The sequence below is a fragment of the Metarhizium robertsii genome, assembly GCF_000187425.2.
Source record: "Metarhizium robertsii ARSEF 23 chromosome Unknown MAA_Scf_23, whole genome shotgun sequence".
NCBI lineage: Eukaryota > Fungi > Ascomycota > Sordariomycetes > Hypocreales > Clavicipitaceae > Metarhizium > Metarhizium robertsii.
Genome location: NW_011942164.1, coordinates 21,538 through 39,845, shown reverse-complemented (window position 1 = coordinate 39,845; position 18,308 = coordinate 21,538). Strand labels below are relative to the sequence as shown.

Below are 18,308 nucleotides of genomic sequence, written 5' to 3'. Positions count from 1 at the left end.
ATAGCCATACAGTACGCCGAGCATGCGGAAAGGCCGTAGTCGGGAATCATCCCCCTTCCGCAACCATGGTTCACTAATCTCAGGAGAGCATATATCTTGTCTCGAGGATCTGTAGCCAAGCCGCCCTTGTGAAGAGAATCAGCCTGCCAAAAAAACTACACTGCACTATAAATTACACTCAAAAACTACATGTAGTGTAGTTTTTCTGTCAATACTCTGCAGTTGACGACGCTATACATAACGGGTTCTCTGATCAGTCTTGAACCACTCAGGGCTTGGAGATAGGCCTATAGTTGACCAGGCTTAACATCTCCCGAGTGATTTTCTAGTAATGCTCACACAGCAACGCAAAGACTTTGATAATTTGGAACGTCTAGCTTCGATAGGTACAGATTGGTGTAATAGGAAGATTGAAGCAGCTTAAAGCTATAACTCTGTAATATCGTTTGGTACTGTGTGTTCACTCTTCCCGTATAGCTACAATCCACTCATCCACCCACTTCCTCATCCATTCTGAACTGACGGGCCCCAGCTTACGCAGAGCCGGGCTTGCCTCGAGGGCCTGCGCGATCGCCATGGGCTGCACAGCAGACGAAGCCGGAGCACTATTGGTGTCTAGGTCGCCCAGCTCAGCTGCCCACAGGGTGCTAAAAAAATCTAGCAACTTGACGGCTGGATTTCTGGAGATTGCTTTATTATCGGCTTGATCCGAGTCGCCGCTCGCTCGGAGGACAGCAATCCAGGTCGCGGGAGGAACCACGTTCATAGTCAAGTGGTGAGCTGCCGCAGCGCTGGTAATAGCGGGAAGTAGTGTGCGCCAGGGAGTCGGGTGCGCATTACGCACGTTGAACACTCTTGCACCGCTGGTAGCCTCTTGTTGCGCTTCTGTTGCTATAGCAAGATCGACAAAAACGTCGGCAAGCAAATCGACGGGCACAAAATCCACTTGGTCAAAGTGCGAACCTAGGCTGTTGGGGACTTGACCAAGGTATAACGAACTAATGACCATGCTCGGCAGCCATTCCCGAGGGTTCCATTGGCCGGGACGTTGTACCGCGCCGGCAACCTGACCTATGCGAATTATAGTTGCCGATATGCGGTTTCCGAAGTGCCGGGCTCCAGCATCCATAAGCAGCTCACCGAGAAATTTCGCTCGCCCGTAGCCGAAAGCTGCGGGCGTGTCGAGGCCATTGAGTACTCTCTCAGGCGCCGGGCCGTTTGTGTGCCCTTCCACCGCGGCGACTGAAGAGACAAAGACAAATCGTGCCCCTGTAGTAGCGGCGGCGAAGGTAAATAGATTCACTATCCCAGCGAGCTGCGGGCGGAAGGCAAGAAGAGGTAGGTTGAAGTTAACAGGCCAAGCAGCGTGAATAATAAGCCCAACCTGGGCACGGAGGTGCTCATAGGTGGCCTCGTCAAGGCCGAGCTGCGGCTGCTGTAGATTAGCCTTGATAAAGGTGACGCGGCCGTTGTCCAGCCTCGTCTCCATGAATCCCGCGGCAGCGAAACTCTTGCCCTGCGCAGCCTGCCCACCATCTTCTGCGCGGTTTAGGCAGAAGATGTGATTAATTTCATGGCGAGTTAACAGATTGTGCAGTAAATAAGTGCCTACTGTGCCGGTAGATCCCGTAAAAAGCACATCAACTCCGGCCTTTTCCTTCTGGCGCTGGCTGGAGTTTGCTAATGCTGGTGACACTGAGACCTGTTGTATGAGTCCGCGGTAGGTAGCTAGCAACATTTCCATGACCTTGCCCTCATTCTGGTCCCCATTTCCCTTTGCAAGAATGCTCTCTGCGAGCCGGGAGATGGACGGGTTCTGGTAGACGGTAGAAAGGGCGAGATCAGGGCGGTAGAGGCTACGTCTCAGGGCACGTGTCAGTCGGAGCCCATGAAGCGAATCCATACCGCGGTCAAAAAAGTCATCTGCGTCGCCAAGATTTGTCCAGCCTGTCACAGCCTGGGCATGTTGTCTAACCAGGCGAACAATACCGTCTTCGCCCAAGGCATGCGGCACTGGCCCGTCAGACCCGTTGATATCATCGCCTAGAACGGCATCGTCTGCAGCAGTGTACAGACTCTCAATTTCCTCGGAATACTGGGCTATACTGGGACCTCTCATATAGGTACCTTTTCCTGACCGAATCAGTCGACGATCTGTCGGAATGACAAGAATAAACGACTTCTCCACGCCAGCATGGGCAGGGGCGCTTTGGTTGGCTTCATCAACGCTGGGCCAGATATGCTCGATCAAAGCTGCCTGCTCTGCTATAGTCAGAGGCTTCTCTGAAGCTGGTTCAACCAAAAGTGCAGCCTGGAACCTGTTGGAGCCGATGACGAGAGCGCCGCTAACTTGTGGGTTCTTGGCCAAAATATGCTGTTCCATTGAAATGGGATTCGTTTTCTCGCCGTTGAGGAAAACAATAATATCATCAGCTCGAGCACGCCAACGCCATATACCAGAAATGTGTGGATGTTTTTCGAATAGATCCCTGGTGCGGTATTCCTTGTCGAGCAAATCTATCCCGGGCACAGTAAAACACGGTTGCGTGTCAGCAAGAGCGATATCACGCCTGACTACCAGCTCAAATATACCGTCAGCCACTTCATCAAAGGCAGCACCAACGCAAGGATGAAACTTGACATAGCTCCATAGCTCCCGTCCCGTCGAGGCGGATGGAAGCAGCTCTGGCGGAAGCAGTTGCGGGACGATACCCGTCTCAGTCGCTCCCCATTGACAGCGCAGGTACATTTTAGAGGCCACAATGTCGCCGAGGTCCTGTGGCAGGTCGCCGCCAATGTACAAAATTGCCTGTAGATGGGTAGAGCAGTATTCAAGCAATTCCGGATTCTGTTTTGGCTTGTTATCATGGCAAGGCACCAGGCAGAGAAGACCAAACATGCTAGACATACTTGGGCCAACTCGGCCACCACTGAGGGGACCAATATTGCTACATCAGCTGGCGTCTGCTTGAGAGCATCCACGACATTTTGAGCCGTCGGGATGGCTGTCACTACTGGAGCAATAACAACGTTACCGTAGGGTATCGCGCCGACAATGAGTTGAGCGAGAAGCGCCCCCTAGAAGAAAGCATTAGCTCGTCTTGTTTGGGGAGTCCAAACAGACACGCACGTGAAATGGAGGCAGTGTCACTATTATACGCTTGCCGTTGAGTAGTAGACGTTCGACAGAGGAGTTTCCTTTGGGTTCGCGATCGTTCTTTGCGTTGACAACTCGTGCACATGTTTCGTGTGTCCATATAATAGGCTTCGGTAGGCCCGTAGTCCCAGACGTGTGCCTAGGAAATTATAAGCGACACAATAAGCGGGAACACGGGTGTCCAGGGAGCTTACATTACGACAAAAGGGTCATTTTGTACCTCCTCGAAGGTCTTATTCCATACATATGTTGGATGCGAACTGGAAAGAAGCTCCTCTACAGATGGCACCGTGAGGTGACGCGCTGGCGCAACGGCATCCAAAACAGCTTGGGCGGGTGGCGAAAGAGTGTTCGTCGTGATTAAAGTCTGGCAGCCGAGGTGATTGAACAAAGCCCGCTGTGCAGGCTGGCTATTTCTGGGAGACGTTACAAAAATCTGAAGCTCCCACCTGGTCAACAAGTCACGCTTGATGGGCGACGCGGAAAGTATCACGAACCACAAAACCAGCTTTCACTGCTGCAAGCACCAGTGCCGAGTAGCGTACATCATTAGGCCCGATGTAAGTCAGCGTTTCTCTCTGGGGTTTGTTGTAGCCCGAGCCATTAAGCTCTTTCACGAGCCACCAAGCTAAGCCATTAACAATATTGGCTAGTTGGGCGTAAGTGATGGATATAACCTTGGATCCTAGTACCCATTCGCCGTACTCTGCATCTGGCATCATGTGCGCCAGTCTATCAACGGCCTGCGGCACCAGATGGTTGTGCTGTGCGATGCGTTCATGCTTGGTCGCCATGGCAATGAGAGTATATGGAGAATGTATTGGAGTCGCAGAGAAGTTGAATTGCAGCTGTAGCGGGAAAACGTCTGGGTTCCATCTATTAAAGCTATCAACCATGAATATATCGCGCGGGGTAAACCCGTTGCTTACCCATCAACATGGGCAAAATTTGAAGTCTGTTGGTCTGCCAATCTATCGAGTCACTCATGGGTTCGAGCTCTTGTTGCTAGCCGACGGTGATTGGGCCAAACAGACACAAGGCAACAGTGCACTGATAAGATGCATAGGCACTTGTAGAAACAATGACTTGACGTCAACTGGTCTCTAAAACGCACCTGGAACAATCGGCAGGAATGCAAGACACACGGCTGACCGGCGCGGACGGAAGATGGCCGATGTCACCTATAAGCTGACAGTTTCATACTCAAGGACATGTGCATATGGTGACGGAGAAGTCGGCACGTAAATCCGACAGATGTCTGGTCTAGGCAGCCAACCTCGCACATGCCACTGCAACTCTCGGTTAGGTGAAGCGCAAATAAATCTGTCATGCTTCGTGTTGTCATGGCTAGTAAATTTCATCTCTTGGCTGCAGTTGGGGGCCGATGGAGTCTCCGCTTTCCATGTCCACCCGTGATATCGGCTCCGCAGCTGGTCTGGTCAAGTTTTTTGTGTCGTCAATCTGATGATTCCGAACGGAAATAATGTCCAAGGCCGCCTCCCATGACATCCTTCTCCACCACGGACATTCCGCACATCCCGTTTTATGGGCGGCTGCCGTTACACCGCAGACCCCGCTGCCCATGTCACCTCGACGTTGGTCGTCGCAGTGATGCCACCCTGTCTCCTGAGCGGCCTCTGATCATCATCCCCGATATACTCAAATCCGCTCTCGCTAATGGACCCGGAGCCAATAGACTTGATGACGGCGCCATTGTGTGGACGTGACGGCTTTTGGAACGCCAATTCTGTTGGCTCTTGCCGATTCCCACCACGGCTGGAAACGCCGCCAACCAGGGGGATCCCGATCTTTTCCAGCAAGGGGCGATAAACCAGCAGGCACGCGGCGATGAGGTAGACCCCCGGCTCGCAAACCGTCCAGATGATCAACTCGACCGCGTGAAAAGTAGGGTCGATGAAGGAGCTCTTGTTGTAAAAGGCGATGAATCGAAGGACCGACGTTATGAGGCCGCTGTCTCCGCCGATGAGTTCTCCAAAGCTGGCAAGCCAGGGATATGTGCGGTTCAAGGACTTACATGCTACCAAAGAGAAATGTGAGAACGAGGACAAGCCTCAGTCTGACGGACGCGTGGAGGCCCCAAACTATCGGCATGGGCAGGACAAGCAACACAACGTCCGTGACGATATTGGGGAAACTGCCCCAGACAAACAAGGCTTCGGTATCGATGCAATGGGCCGCCTGCTCCTCCGCCGTACCCCAATGCGCCGAGAAGGGCGTACAGCCAAACAAGTCGGCGAGACCTCCGCCCACGGATGCGCCGACTAACACGAGCATTGTTGTGTTGATGACCATGTGAATTCCTCGCTGTGGGAACAGGCGCTTGTACAAGATGCACACGGCAAGTTTTGCGAGGCCTTCCGTAGTGGCATACCACGTGGACATGGCGACCAGGTATTTGAAGAAGGCGACGAGAGTTTCGGGGTTCGTTTCGGCAAGATACGCGGCATGATGTCCAACTCCGGCCTGTTTCACTGCACCTGGGCATCTGTTAGTAAAGCCGTGCCCGTCATCCGGTTGACTCCCCAGAACTTACCAATAGCGATGCCGCCAGCGACAATCTGTCCTACCAGAGCCGCGATGATGAGCCAGTCGCCAGAATCAATCTTCTTGGAAGTCAGGCTACGGGCATAGAATCGCAAGGCCACGGCAATAATAGTCAGAGGCGTGAACACGGCTATGAAAACCTCTAGCCGGTAGCCCGTATACTCGGGCGACGTGTTCATCTCGCTTGCCATGACTTTGTACAAATTCGTGAAACCAGAGGCAGAGGCGGAATGACCGATGAGTTGGGACGGTTAGGAACAGCGACGGTTCCGAGAAACTAGTCAAGAATATAACAACGACAGTGAAGGCTGATACGCAGTCCAGATTCTGCCGTGTTAAAATCGGCGCATCGTTTCAAAGAACCCAGTTTGTTTTGTCTCTAGGGTGCGTCAGGATTAATATGAATAGGGTAGAGGACATTGACAACAGACTCGAGAAGACATCGCAAGTCGATCAAGGTACGTGGGAAACTATTATGTGTCAACTCGTCAGAGGTACGGTGTGAACACCACCAGGAAAAGGCATCACTGTATCATTGCATGGGTGTGTACGTATTAGTCCGATGTATTCATTCTTGGACGCCCTTGACAGGTACAGTGCAACACGACCACGGGATATGTTCAAGGTTGTTCCATGGTCAGCGGCTACCCGTCGCAAGTGCACCCCGGTTCTTCGGAAAAGCGATACGTAACATCAAACTTGTTTGGGTACTCGGTGCCTACCGTCTTATTTCCCACCATTGCTGGTTAGCTGGTTGACCCATCACCACAGCCTTTAGATGCTGCAGAAGTCTTAGTCTTACCACGGAGTCGTACCGCAGGCTAGCTACGACAACACATGTGGCAGGGGCTCGCAAATACGACGCGATCGCGGCCGGGCGGCAGCACGATGTAATACGGAGTACAACCCGGTACTGTTGACGGTAAGCAAGCAAATAGCCCAGGACGGCGAGGGATATCAATGCCGAGCCAACCTCATCAACAAGATTCCCACGAAGCAGCAACTTACATTCATCTCAGAATTGCAGCGGACACAATCAACATCGAAGGTCTTGTCAGCAGCAGATGGAAGAAAGATGCCGATCGAACCAATAGCCATCGTAGGTGCCTCGTGCCGGTTGCCGGGTAGTTCCAATAGCCTCGACTCACTATGGGAGCTGCTGGCTGATGGAGGCGAGGCTTGGTCATCCGTGCCAGCAGACCGCTTCAACGAGGCGGCTTTCCATCATCCCAATGCCAGTGACCCCAACGGCACAAACAACCACCAGGGCGGTCACTTCATCGACGGCGATATTCGCGACTTTGACCATGCGTTTTTCCACCTCTCGCCGCAACATGCGGCCGCCATGGACCCCCAGCAGCGCATTCTGCTCGAGCTGGTCTATGAGGCGTTTGAGAGTGCCGGTTGGGCTCGCGAGGCCTATGCTGGCTCTCGAACGGCCGTCTTCGCCGCCATCTTTGGTACTGATTACGACAGGAATCTCTGCAAGGATGTTCTCGACCTGCCCGTATATCATAGTGTCGGCACAGGCATTGCCATCCTCGCCAACCGCATTTCGCATGCCTTTGACCTCCGTGGCCCGTCCCTGACTCTCGATACGGGCTGCTCGGGCGGGCTCGTTGCGCTACACGAAGCGTGCCAAAGTTTACGAAATGGCGAGTCTGACGCGGCTCTGGTCGCTGCTGCCAACTTGCAACTCATGCCTGATCATTATATTGGTATGAGCAGTCAGCACATGGTTAGCAGCACGGGGAGATGCTACCCTTTCGACCTTCGCGGTGACGGTTATGGCCGCGGTGAAGGGTTCGTCGTCGTGGCCTTGAAGCGCTTAAGTGATGCCCTCAGAGACCAAGATCCGATCCGATCCGTCATCCTCAACAGCGGCATAAACCAGGACGGCTACACAGCCTCGGGAATTACGCATCCTAACCGTGTCGCTCAAGCTGACCTCATCCGCGACACCTACGACCGTGTCCATCTCCACCCTCAAGACACCGCATATGTGGAAGCCCACGGCACCGGTACTGTCGCTGGGGACAGTGAGGAGTTGGCAGCCATTGCGGAAGTCTTTGCGGGCCGGGATCGATCTCTTCCCCTGCATGTCGGCTCTAACAAGGGAAGCATCGGGCATACCGAAAGCACCAGCGGTCTCGCTAGCCTTCTGAAGGCCATTTTGATGCTTGACCGCCAGGTAATCCCCCCTGTGGCTGGTTTCACTACCCCTAAACCTGGGTTGCCGCTTGATCGAATCAAAATTCCGACACAGCAGCTTCCGTGGCCGCTCACAGAGGGCATGGTCCCGCGCATCTCGATCAATAGCTTTGGCTATGGAGGAACCAATGCCCATGCCATTGTCGAAAGGGGGCCGCGAACATATGATGCATCTTGTGGCACTACGTCGACAAACTCTCCCCGTCTCTTCGTCCTGTCCGCAAATAACCAGGGCTCACTGAAGTCCTTGCTCGAGAGTTATGTCAATTGGATCCAGCAACACCCAAAAATACCCCTGGCTGATATATCCTATACCCTCTGCCACCGCCGTTCCACACTTCCTTGGCGCTTCAGTTGCGTAGCAGACAACGAATCCTCGCTCCTAGACACCTTGGAGCGAGGCGTCAACTTGATATCGACCAGACCGCCTCCGTCCAAGAGACAAGTAATATACGTCTTCACCGGCCAAGGTGCGCAGTGGGCCGGAATGGGCCATGAGTTGCTGCTCGAAACAACGCCCTCTTCGATATTCCGTGACTCTATCCGCATCTCACGGGATATACTCAAGGAGCTCGGCGCAACCTGGGACCTTGAGGCTGAACTTCTTGCTCAAGACGGCGGCGGCCGCATCAACAAGGCTGAACTAGCACAACCAGCCACTACCGCGGTACAGATTGGTATCGTGATGCTGCTCCGTTCCCAAGGCGTGCGGCCCTGGGCCGTAGTAGGCCACTCCAGTGGCGAAATTGCAGCTGCGTATGCCGCTGGCCGGCTCTCACATCACATGGCTCTCCGCGTTGCATTCCATCGTGGCTTCATGCCCGGCGTGTCCAAAGATCGCGGCCTCCCCCCTGGTGCAATGCTCTCCATAGGACTAGGCCAGGGCGATGCCGCTCCATATCTCCATGACTTGACCCACGGCGAGGCAGTCATCGCATGCATCAACAGCCCCAATAGCGTTACTGTGTCTGGTGACGCTGCCGCCGTTGATGAGGTAATGGCACGAATTATAGCCCGCGGTGATGGCACCTTCTGCCGCAAACTACGTGTCGACACAGCTTACCATAGCCATCATATGCGCGCTATAGCTGATGAATACCGAATAAGACTAGGTGACCTGGATCTTGGTATTGATGAGCCTATTTCGGCACCAGGTGGCCTACGTGGCAAAGAAGAAGTGAAATACTTCTCCTCAATTAGCGGACTGTCTTGGGTGTCGGATTTTGCCGCATCCTACTGGGTTGACAACCTCATATCTCCCGTGCGTTTCTCTGATGCCATACAGACTGTCGCACGAGAGCATCACAAACACAATGGAGGCCTCGCTCTTTTTGTCGAGATTGGTCCGCACGCCGCTCTGGCCGGCCCTATCCGCCAATGCCTTGCAGCCTCCAATGTGCCCAAGCTTGAGTATAATTACTTGTCAGCACTGAAGCGAGGGACTGGGGCCGTTGAAACTATGCTGCAGGTCGTTGGCCACCTCTTTGAGCGTGGTGTCAGAGTCAACTTTGATGAGATCACTTCATTAACGCCTGGATTCCACACCGCTGCCGTCCGGCCGGACCTACCATCGTACTGCTGGGATTACTCGAGCAAACACTGGCACGAGTCGCGACTAAGCCGTGAGTACCGCATGCGCCGCGAGCCGTATCATCATCTGTTGGGCGTGCGTATGACCGAGTTGGCGTCCATGGAGCCGCGATGGCGACACATGGTAGGCTTGGCTACCCTACCGTGGCTGGCTCATCATATCATCGACGGCTTAATCATCTTCCCAGGAGCGTGCTACGTTTGCATGGTTGTTGAGGCTGTGAGGCAACTTGCAAAAGAGCAATTTTCCGAACAGGCGCTCGAGGCTGTCTCTCTACGCGACGTCTTGTTCCTCCGAGCCCTGGTAGTTCCGGACGCTCCGTCACGCGTGGAAATGCAACTAAGTCTCAAGCATCGAGCAGATGCCTCTCCGCTTAGCTTTACTTTCTCCGTCACTGCTCTGTCCGACGGCAAATGGCATGTGTTTTGCACGGGAGTTGTGGAAGGTGTCATGGCTCTTGACAAGCCAGAGACAGAACCTGTGATGCTTGACCCCCACCCCAAGCAGGACTGGTTAAACGGAATTATGGTGATCCCTGAGGAGCTTTACAATGAGATGACCGCGGATGGTAACACGTATGGGCCATCATTCAGGGGCCTAAGCTCCCTAACAACGTCGACGGATGGCTTAAGGGCGGCCGCAGTAATCGAGGTCCCTGACATTGCCGCCAGTATGCCAACACAATACCAGGCGTCCCATATTCTACACCCAACAACTCTAGACAGCATGTTTCATGTGGGTATCCCAATGATGAAACGGCGGCATGGTTCCGGATCTGTTATGCCTGTCCACATCGGGGAACTCTTGATTTCAACCCAGACACCTGCACTAAACAGCCAGGGCTCCAAACTCGAGGTCTCAGCAAAGCTCACATCCAGCCACTTCCGGGCAAGCAATATAGATATGACCGTAGTCTCGGGTGGCTTTCCGGTTATTTATGCTTCAGCAATCGAGTCCCGGAGCTTGGCATCCCATGCGGATGGAGCCCATGGCACACAAGACGAGCACGGCATTTGTTACGAGCTGGCATGGAGATGTGATTTGAACTTCCTACGCACTAGCGATCTCACTAGAAGTTCAACTTTGGCTGATCTAGTGTCTTTTATATGCTTCAAGACTGCAAATCTGTCCATTGCCGAGCTTGGGGAGAGCCCGGGGGTTCTGGCGCCGGCGTTCCTGGCCGCTGTTGGCGTACACAGAGGTACGGTGACCTCATACGATGTTGTAGAGAGGGGAAACAAGCCCATTGATGAGGGTTGCAAACGTTTGATAGGGTACCAAATTCGACGGAGAGCATTGGATCCAGCCAGCAGTCTTGAATCTCAGGGCTTCGCACACAATACGTATGACGTGGTTCTGGCGTCCGATCTTGGGTCTCTCTGTTACGTATCGACTCTTGTAAAGAACGATGGCGTAGTAGTTATCGTGCTGAAACCGGGCTCGGATGACAATTGGCAGTCTACCCTTCGAAAAACTTGGCCTAGCCATAATGTCCAGCTAACTGTCGTGAATTCTGTCAATGGTAATCGAATTATCCTTGCGCGAAATGACAAGACAAAACATTCGCATTCGTCCTCGCGTGTCCATATTCTTACACACTCAGCCCTACAGACGACACCATCATGGGCCACTGCACTCATAGGCAAGCTGCATGAGACGGGATATGAAATTAGTTCTGGAAGTTTGAGCCAGGATGTGATACAGAGGAGTAGCGATGCGAGAAACACATGCATCATGGTAATCGACGACCTGGCTCAGCCAATTCTCTCCGACCGGGCCTGCTTCAACTCTGCCATTACACTGCTCCGACAGGAACACCGAATTATCTGGCTTAGCTTGGACAGCCCATCCTCGATGCACCAGATCACTGGCGTCGCGCGAACTGCGCATGCTGAGAATGATAATCTCCGTCTCACTGTAGTCCATGCCGCCCTCGAAGCGATTGGAAGTCCTGCATTGGTCGATTTACTCTGCCATTGTCTGGCTTATGCTCCTACTCGAGACTCTCTTGCGCATTGTGAACGGGAATATCGTGTCAGTCGGGATGCTGCAGTGCTTGTCCCACGCCTACGAAGCAGCGACTGCTTAAACCGCGCCATCCGAGCTTCAGAGGAAGCCTCCGAGCCTAGCAGCAACATTGAAACGGAACCATATTACTATATAAACTCTACGAGGCGCTTAGCTCTGGGCCCAGTCCAAAGCTCAAAAGGCGACGGCGACATTGTTTTCATCGACAGTCACACGGTGGAGTTGGCGGAAGGACAAGTCGAGGTCGAGACGGAGGCGTTTGTGTTGTCCAAGTCTCAGAATCTGACGAGTTATCAACTAGGGGAGTACTCAGGTATAGTGAGACGTGTAGGCAAAGGCGTACGAGATTTCAGTCCAGGAGATGCCGTGGTCGCGCTCGCGCTCGATGGAGTTGTCGGAGCCAACCATGCCCGGGTTCCCTCCTCACATGTTAGTCGACGACCGGACAGTTTGTCACCCGCTGTTGCTGCCGCTCTCTTTCTTCCTACCATAGCTGCCAGTTATGCCATTCATCATCTTGCCCAGATTTCGAAAGGAAAATCTATCGTACTCATCCACGGCGTCCTGACCGATATTGGACGGGCGAGTGTAGCAGTGGCTCGAGTCCTTGGCGCAACCATCACTGCAACAGCCATCAGCCGACAAGAGGCCCTAGAAATTACTCGACAGCTTAACATTCAACTCGAAAACATCATCGTCAGCCGTCCTTCACTGCTGCGGCCACAGTTGGACGAGCTTTTCCAGCTAGACGCTATAATTCACATCAGCGAGGATTCTGTTCCTGCTGCCGCATGGAGTTGCCTAAAACCCTTTGGACAGGTAGTTGTTTTCAACTCGTCTTCCTCCATCACGTTCCCTTCACCGCCGCCTGAGAATGCCACCATACATTATTGCCACATCACCAATCTTGTTCAAGCGCAGCCTGACCGCTTGGCGGATCTAGTATCCCTAGCCACCCCAGCCCTACAACGAATCCCGTTTAAAGGCATAGACCTGTATATCCAAGATGTCGCCCAGGTTCGTGAGGCCATCCACCTGGTCAGACAGGGTGGAAAGGTTATCCTGCAGGCGTCTCCAAGCTCTCTTGTGCGCACAGCCATCCCCTCGAGCGTCAGCATGGACTGGGAAGCAGCGGATGCTGCTTATGTTGTTGCAGGAGGTATGGGAGATCTCGGCAGGCGTCTTTTGTTGCTCATGGCACGTCGTGGCGCTATGCATCTTGTCACACTTTCCCGACGATCCATTGAACCGGAAGACCACCGCTCGTTTCAGGAGCAGCTCAAGCTCGTCCAACCAGGCTGTCGTCTATATTGTTTAGTGTGTGACATCACTTCTGAATCCAGCGTGCAAAATGCAGCAGACACCCTTACCCGAACAGGTGTCCCCCCTGTGCGAGGTGTCATTCAGTCTGCAGTCACTCTTCACGTAAATACATCCCCTTTAACTATCAAGTCCTCGAAACGCAAAGCTAACACATACAGGATCGCACCCTGGAGACCATGACCTTCGATGACTTCTTCGCGGTAGCCCACGCTAAGGTGGACGGCACCTTGGTCCTCGAGAGGGTTTTTGCATCTCCTCATCTGCACTTCTTTCTCATGCTCTCATCTGCAGTCAACATAACTGGTGCCAGTGGACAGGCTAATTACAATGCCGGCAATGCCGTCCAGGATGCCATTGCGCATGATCGCGGACCTGGTTACCTATCGATGAATATTGGGTGGATCGAGGACGCCATCAATACATCCAATAATAAAACCATCCTCCAAGGGCTATGGCGTACCGGCTTAAAGCCCATACTTGGACAAGAGCTGTCTCGCTATTTTGACCATTTGCTTGGGGCCGCATCCAGTCACTCGCGTATGCGTCAAGCCATTATTGGCTTCAACGCGGCGTCACTTTCGCATACATCAGCTAGCAACAGCAATGTCCATTCAGCCATGTTTTGCCATATACGTGGCTCTTTAGCCGCAGAGGAATCGTCATCGTCCACGAATAGTGTACGATCCTTTGGCGATGTCGTGGAAGGCGGTGACCCTGATACCATTATCGACTTCATTGGTAGTGCCATTACTCGTCGGCTCATGACACTCATTTCAATGGATGATGACCAGATCAAGGATAGGAATGGCTCCATTCTAGATCTCGGTTTAGATTCACTTGTTGCTATCGAATTGCGCAATTGGATCACTCGCGAGTTCAAATCACCCTTGCAATCGTCTGAGATCCTGACAGACCAGCCCATACGTGATCTTGCCGAAAAAGTCGCTTCTCGCTCGTCTTTGCTAGCATCTGGATTGGACAAGGAAGCCACTGCAGACAGCTTAGAAAACGGCGATGCTGAAGATCATCATTCAGCAGGGGCTGTAAGGCCTTCAACATCAGCACACTCAACTGTCAAATATGTTTCAGAAAAGCTACCGCCTTTGCCTCTGCCTCCGCTTTCAGATACCCTCCGCCTCTTTGAAGACTCTCGACGCGCTATCGATACAGCCACCCATCGCCGCAATACTAGCGATGCTGTGCATAATTTTCTCGGGGGCCCTGGGCCTAGACTATATAAAAGCCTCCAAGAGACAAACTCGGATGTCATTGCGGACACCTACGATCGCCAAGTGTATCTAGACCGCCGTGAACCGCTTCCAGAACAGGGTCCGTTTATCTTTATCCATTCAATACAAGCCCCCGTACACTCGCAAGCAAGGCGTGCTGCCATCCTGACTATAGCCGCCTTCGACTTTATCCGTCTCTTGGCTCGCGGCGACATAGCTCCTGATACGCTCCACGGTGAGCCGATTACAACGGAAGGACGTAATTGGCTTTTCTATGCCACACGTCGACCTGGCATCGGCGTAGACCGTATGGAGCGCCATGTCCCTAACCATACCGTAGCCGTACTCCGTCGTGGGCATGTTTTCCAATTAAGACTTCCAGATGTCGAGCAAGCGCTAGACATGTTGGCAGTCACGAGAGTCTATGATGATATTCTTACGGCATCATGCGACGCCATTCCGCCCGTTTGCACCCTCACTGCCGACGAACGAGACTCATGGGCATCGGTATAGTTGTTCCCTCCCTGGCTTGCCTCCAGTTTCTTTCAGTTGGTTGTACTAACTACCTTGACCAAAGTTCCGGCTAGACCTTGAACGTCACCCTCAAAATGCCGCGGTTCTGGCATGTATTGATACGGCCGCATTTGTCATGTGTCTTGATGATGAGTCACCGACTAACTCTGGAGAAAGATACACGCAATTTATGATTAATGGGGCGCACCGACCCTTTGCAAATCGTTGGCTGGATAAAACTCTCCAGTTTGCTGTTACTGCCAACGGCATATCAGCTGAAATATATGAACATAGTAAGCTCGACGGTATAGACACAAATCGTCTGCATGCTCATATCGCTCGTGCTATTCTGGCTCACCCACCGAGTGAAACGGCAGACATTTCGTCTGTTTCCTCACCCTATGCAGTCCAACAACTCATGTGGGAACCAAGCTCTGCCACGCTGCAACGTATTGAACATGTCCGGGCCCAATGCCAGGTATATGGACCTCTCGATCACCAGGTATTCGATGTTGCCAGCCTCGGTTTTCGTTCCCTGCGTGGCTTTCGCTTGCAGCCAAACGCCACTGCACATCTCACTGTTCTTCTTGCCCTTTATCTTGTTGACGGAGAAATTAGGCCGGCCTGGGAAAAAGTGTCTCTCGGGACTTTTGCTCGCGGCCGAGTAGAGTGGGTGCAGACCGTCTCTCCAGCCACGCGCGCCTTTGTAGAGGCGGCAGCAGCTGGCTATATAGATTCAAACAACAGGACTCGAGTCCGTGCTTTATTACACCAGGCCACGTCGACACATTCGCGTGCCCTGGTCGCAGCAGGTCGCGGCCTCGGCGCTGTGCGAGCTTTATACGCCCTTCGAGGGGCTGCCCAAGAACAGGAGAAAGAACTACCAGAGCTTTTCAGGACACATTCCTGGGATGCCACGCGCCGCGGCGGTCCAGGTCAAGATGTCAAGCTTGGCTTCATGCGGCTGGCGCCTGATGACGATACTAACGGCAATGTCGGGGCCACACCTGGAGATGATGATATCAACGACCACTGGGACGAGGCTGGCTTCCTAGTATGTGGAGAGCGTGGTGTCTATGTTCACTGTAATGTGTGGGAGAACCATGCCCGATTTGCGGTCTCGGGCCGGCCAGCATATGTAACAAAGTTATGTAAGGCAATGGGACGTGCAAGCTATATAATTACCAGCCTGCTAGACGATCCCTCGAAGTGTCCTACATAGTGTAGTAATAAAAAAAGCTTCATTTGCATCAAATTGACCGCGAACATCTTGTGTAGGCAGTGTAGGTAGCATGAGATGTGCAGAATTCATTCATTCTCGTGGACTCGCAAGGAGTCCAGCATTACTTAGCAAGCACGCCAGCCTGCCGATATCGATCTAGGCTGCGTATTGTGCTCACGGCGAATACGGAGTATTACAGGCGAGATCAAATACGGCACAATCTCCGATCCTCGGTAGCCTTCCAATACTCGTCGCTCCCAACGGCGGCATTGGCCCAAAACACGTGCCTTGGATCATACTTGGTCTTGACTGCCAACAACTCGTTGTAATTCGAGCCGAAATAATCCTCCTTCCAATGCGGGTTATCCCACGTCGCCTCATTCATATACGTCCCTGCCCCAGGCGTGATAGCGCGGAGGTCCTCCTGCCACGCGTTGAGCTGCCTGTAGTCTGCGAGGATATTATCCCATGTGGACTCCTGGGGCAGCGATCTCGCAAAGGTTGTGGTGAAGAGCGAGTCACGCCAGGAGGGCAAAACAGCGTTGTGGATATGGTTCACATTGGTGACGTTGGCAGCGACAGACAAGATAACCGCGCCTCTGTGGGCGATGTCGCGGAAAGTATTAACAAGCGCGGGGAGCCCCGAAACCTCATCCTGCACTCCTGAACGCGGGATGAGGCGGCCGCCGAGGGTGATATTGCTGGCGTAGGTCTGCGTGGCCCAGTGGCTGTAATGCTCGGCAAAGTTTTTATGGACATTGCTCCGGTAGCTGCCGGCCAACGAGATATTGAGGTCGGAGAGCTGGGTGACGAATGGTGCCATGGCAGCGTTAACAGTGTCTGTTGTGTTTGTGTCAGGTAGTGTGGCAAACTCAAGCGCAAACGCCTTGGCCGTGATTGCAAAGACGGTGGTGATGCCCCTATGAAAAGCATGCAAGACGAGCAAGTGCCGTAGCCACGCCGTGATGCCGCCCCAGAACACCGCGTCGTTACCGGGGTTGGTAAAGGAGAAGCCGGCGCCGACTACGGGACCGTCGGCGTGTGCCCGGACCGTCATGGAGAGGACCACGGCAAAGTTGCCGCCTCCACCGCCACTCAACGCCCAGAAAAGGTCCGCGTGCTCACCATGGCCAGTGAGCGCCAGATGCTCGCCCGAGGCCGTCACGACCTCCCATTCCAGGACCTGGTCAGCAGCGAGGCCGTATGCCGCACCAAGGGGCCCATGGCCACCGCCCTGGCTAAAACCACCAGCCAGTCCAACGGTGGGACAAGAGCCACCGACGACTCGATATCCGCGAGCGCTGGCTGCCATGTACACTTCCGAGTACTCGACGCCGGCGCCCACGCGGACAGCCGGCCCGGTGTAGAGCGGACTGGCGTAGTCGAAAAATTCCACTTGCTTTAGATTGTGCATCCACAGTGCCAGCGATCCCCTACCGGAGGAGCGTCCTAGAAAGTCGTGTCCCGTATTCTTGATGCTGAGGCGTATATTATTGTCCTCTGCGAACCGGATGCCTGTAATGGCATCTTCAGCGCACCTAATATCGATAGCGTAGGACGCGAGATTGCCCAAGGTGCAGGGCATTTCCGGATCTAGGAACGGGCTGCAGGAATTATTGTTCCAGTAAGGAGACATGATATTGACGGGGTCATTTACACTGCATAGGTATTAGCGGTCGTATATAGAGAAAAACATATATATATACTATAAGAGTAGTTCCATGAATTATATTTCGGCATGACTTACAACGGCTCTAGCAGCGTCCACTCACTCCGAATTTTGGAGCATTCTCTACTATTTATCTTGGGTTCGTGGCAGTTTTTGCCTAAAGGAACCCCGCGAATAAGCCTACCTCCTAGTGTTTGGTTCAGTTTGTGCCAAGCCGTGTGGCTAGGCCACTGTGCGTCACCTGGGAGGTAGTGACACTTGGAACCATGATGTGAGGCGGTATTGTTCGAAGTTGAGCCGACTGGCGACGCGCCCACTACGGACAGTACAGCTATGAAAGCGGCCACTGCTACGAGATAGAGCATGGTATGTAGTGGCACGGTATGTAGTACTGGGCTCAAGGTGGCCTTTTCAGTGCTGATGGCGGAGCTGGAGGCCATGTCACTACATATGTACTTTTTGTATCTATCACCCACTCAGTCTACCAGCGTATAATAAGGCACGAATACGAGTCCTTCAAACCTCTAACCCCGCTGGGCTGCTGTGAACTATTGCCGCAGGGGCATGTAATAGAACATCGGGTTGCAACCGTAAGGTGGGGATGGAACTTTTGCCTTTTGGGGGTCAAGTACCACCCACACCTTTAGCCGTAATACCTCTTGACGCCGCCTATCTTGCGAAGCAGTGCGATTGGAAATTTTGTTGACCCCAGGACTTACCAAGGGTGTGATTCCCGGAATTAGGTTTACTTTTTTAACCTTAATTTTCATTTTTAGATTATTTTATTTTATAATATATTA

At 53.1% G+C, this 18,308-nt stretch overlaps 4 protein-coding genes across 4 annotated transcripts; 1 reads left to right on the top strand and 3 right to left on the bottom strand.

The window, feature by feature from the left end:
- Positions 1-460: 460 nt before the first annotated feature.
- Positions 461-3,951, bottom strand: MAA_10222 (NRPS-like enzyme; the record flags this gene model as incomplete). The annotated part of the gene is made up of 5 exons (XM_007828220.2): positions 461-2,809; positions 2,911-3,078; positions 3,131-3,296; positions 3,352-3,593; positions 3,655-3,951. 5 exons carry the CDS (start codon positions 3,949-3,951, stop codon positions 461-463), a joined length of 3,222 nt encoding a protein of 1,073 aa, XP_007826411.2.
- A 765-nt stretch (positions 3,952-4,716) lies between these two features.
- MAA_10221 (uncharacterized protein) lies at positions 4,717-5,913 on the bottom strand (the record flags this gene model as incomplete). Its single annotated transcript, XM_007828219.1, has 3 exons — positions 4,717-5,155; positions 5,193-5,655; positions 5,712-5,913. The coding sequence occupies 3 exons, from the start codon at positions 5,911-5,913 to the stop codon at positions 4,717-4,719; spliced, it is 1,104 nt and encodes a 367-aa protein (XP_007826410.1).
- An 884-nt stretch (positions 5,914-6,797) lies between these two features.
- Positions 6,798-15,844, top strand: MAA_10220 (polyketide synthase; the record flags this gene model as incomplete). The annotated part of the gene is made up of 4 exons (XM_007828218.2): positions 6,798-12,977; positions 13,034-14,611; positions 14,682-15,671; positions 15,806-15,844. 4 exons carry the CDS (start codon positions 6,798-6,800, stop codon positions 15,842-15,844), a joined length of 8,787 nt encoding a protein of 2,928 aa, XP_007826409.2.
- A 200-nt stretch (positions 15,845-16,044) lies between these two features.
- On the bottom strand, positions 16,045-17,948 carry MAA_10219 (FAD/FMN-containing isoamyl alcohol oxidase MreA; the record flags this gene model as incomplete). Its single annotated transcript, XM_007828217.2, has 2 exons — positions 16,045-17,497; positions 17,587-17,948. 2 exons carry the CDS (start codon positions 17,946-17,948, stop codon positions 16,045-16,047), a joined length of 1,815 nt encoding a protein of 604 aa, XP_007826408.2.
- Positions 17,949-18,308: the final 360 nt, after the last annotated feature.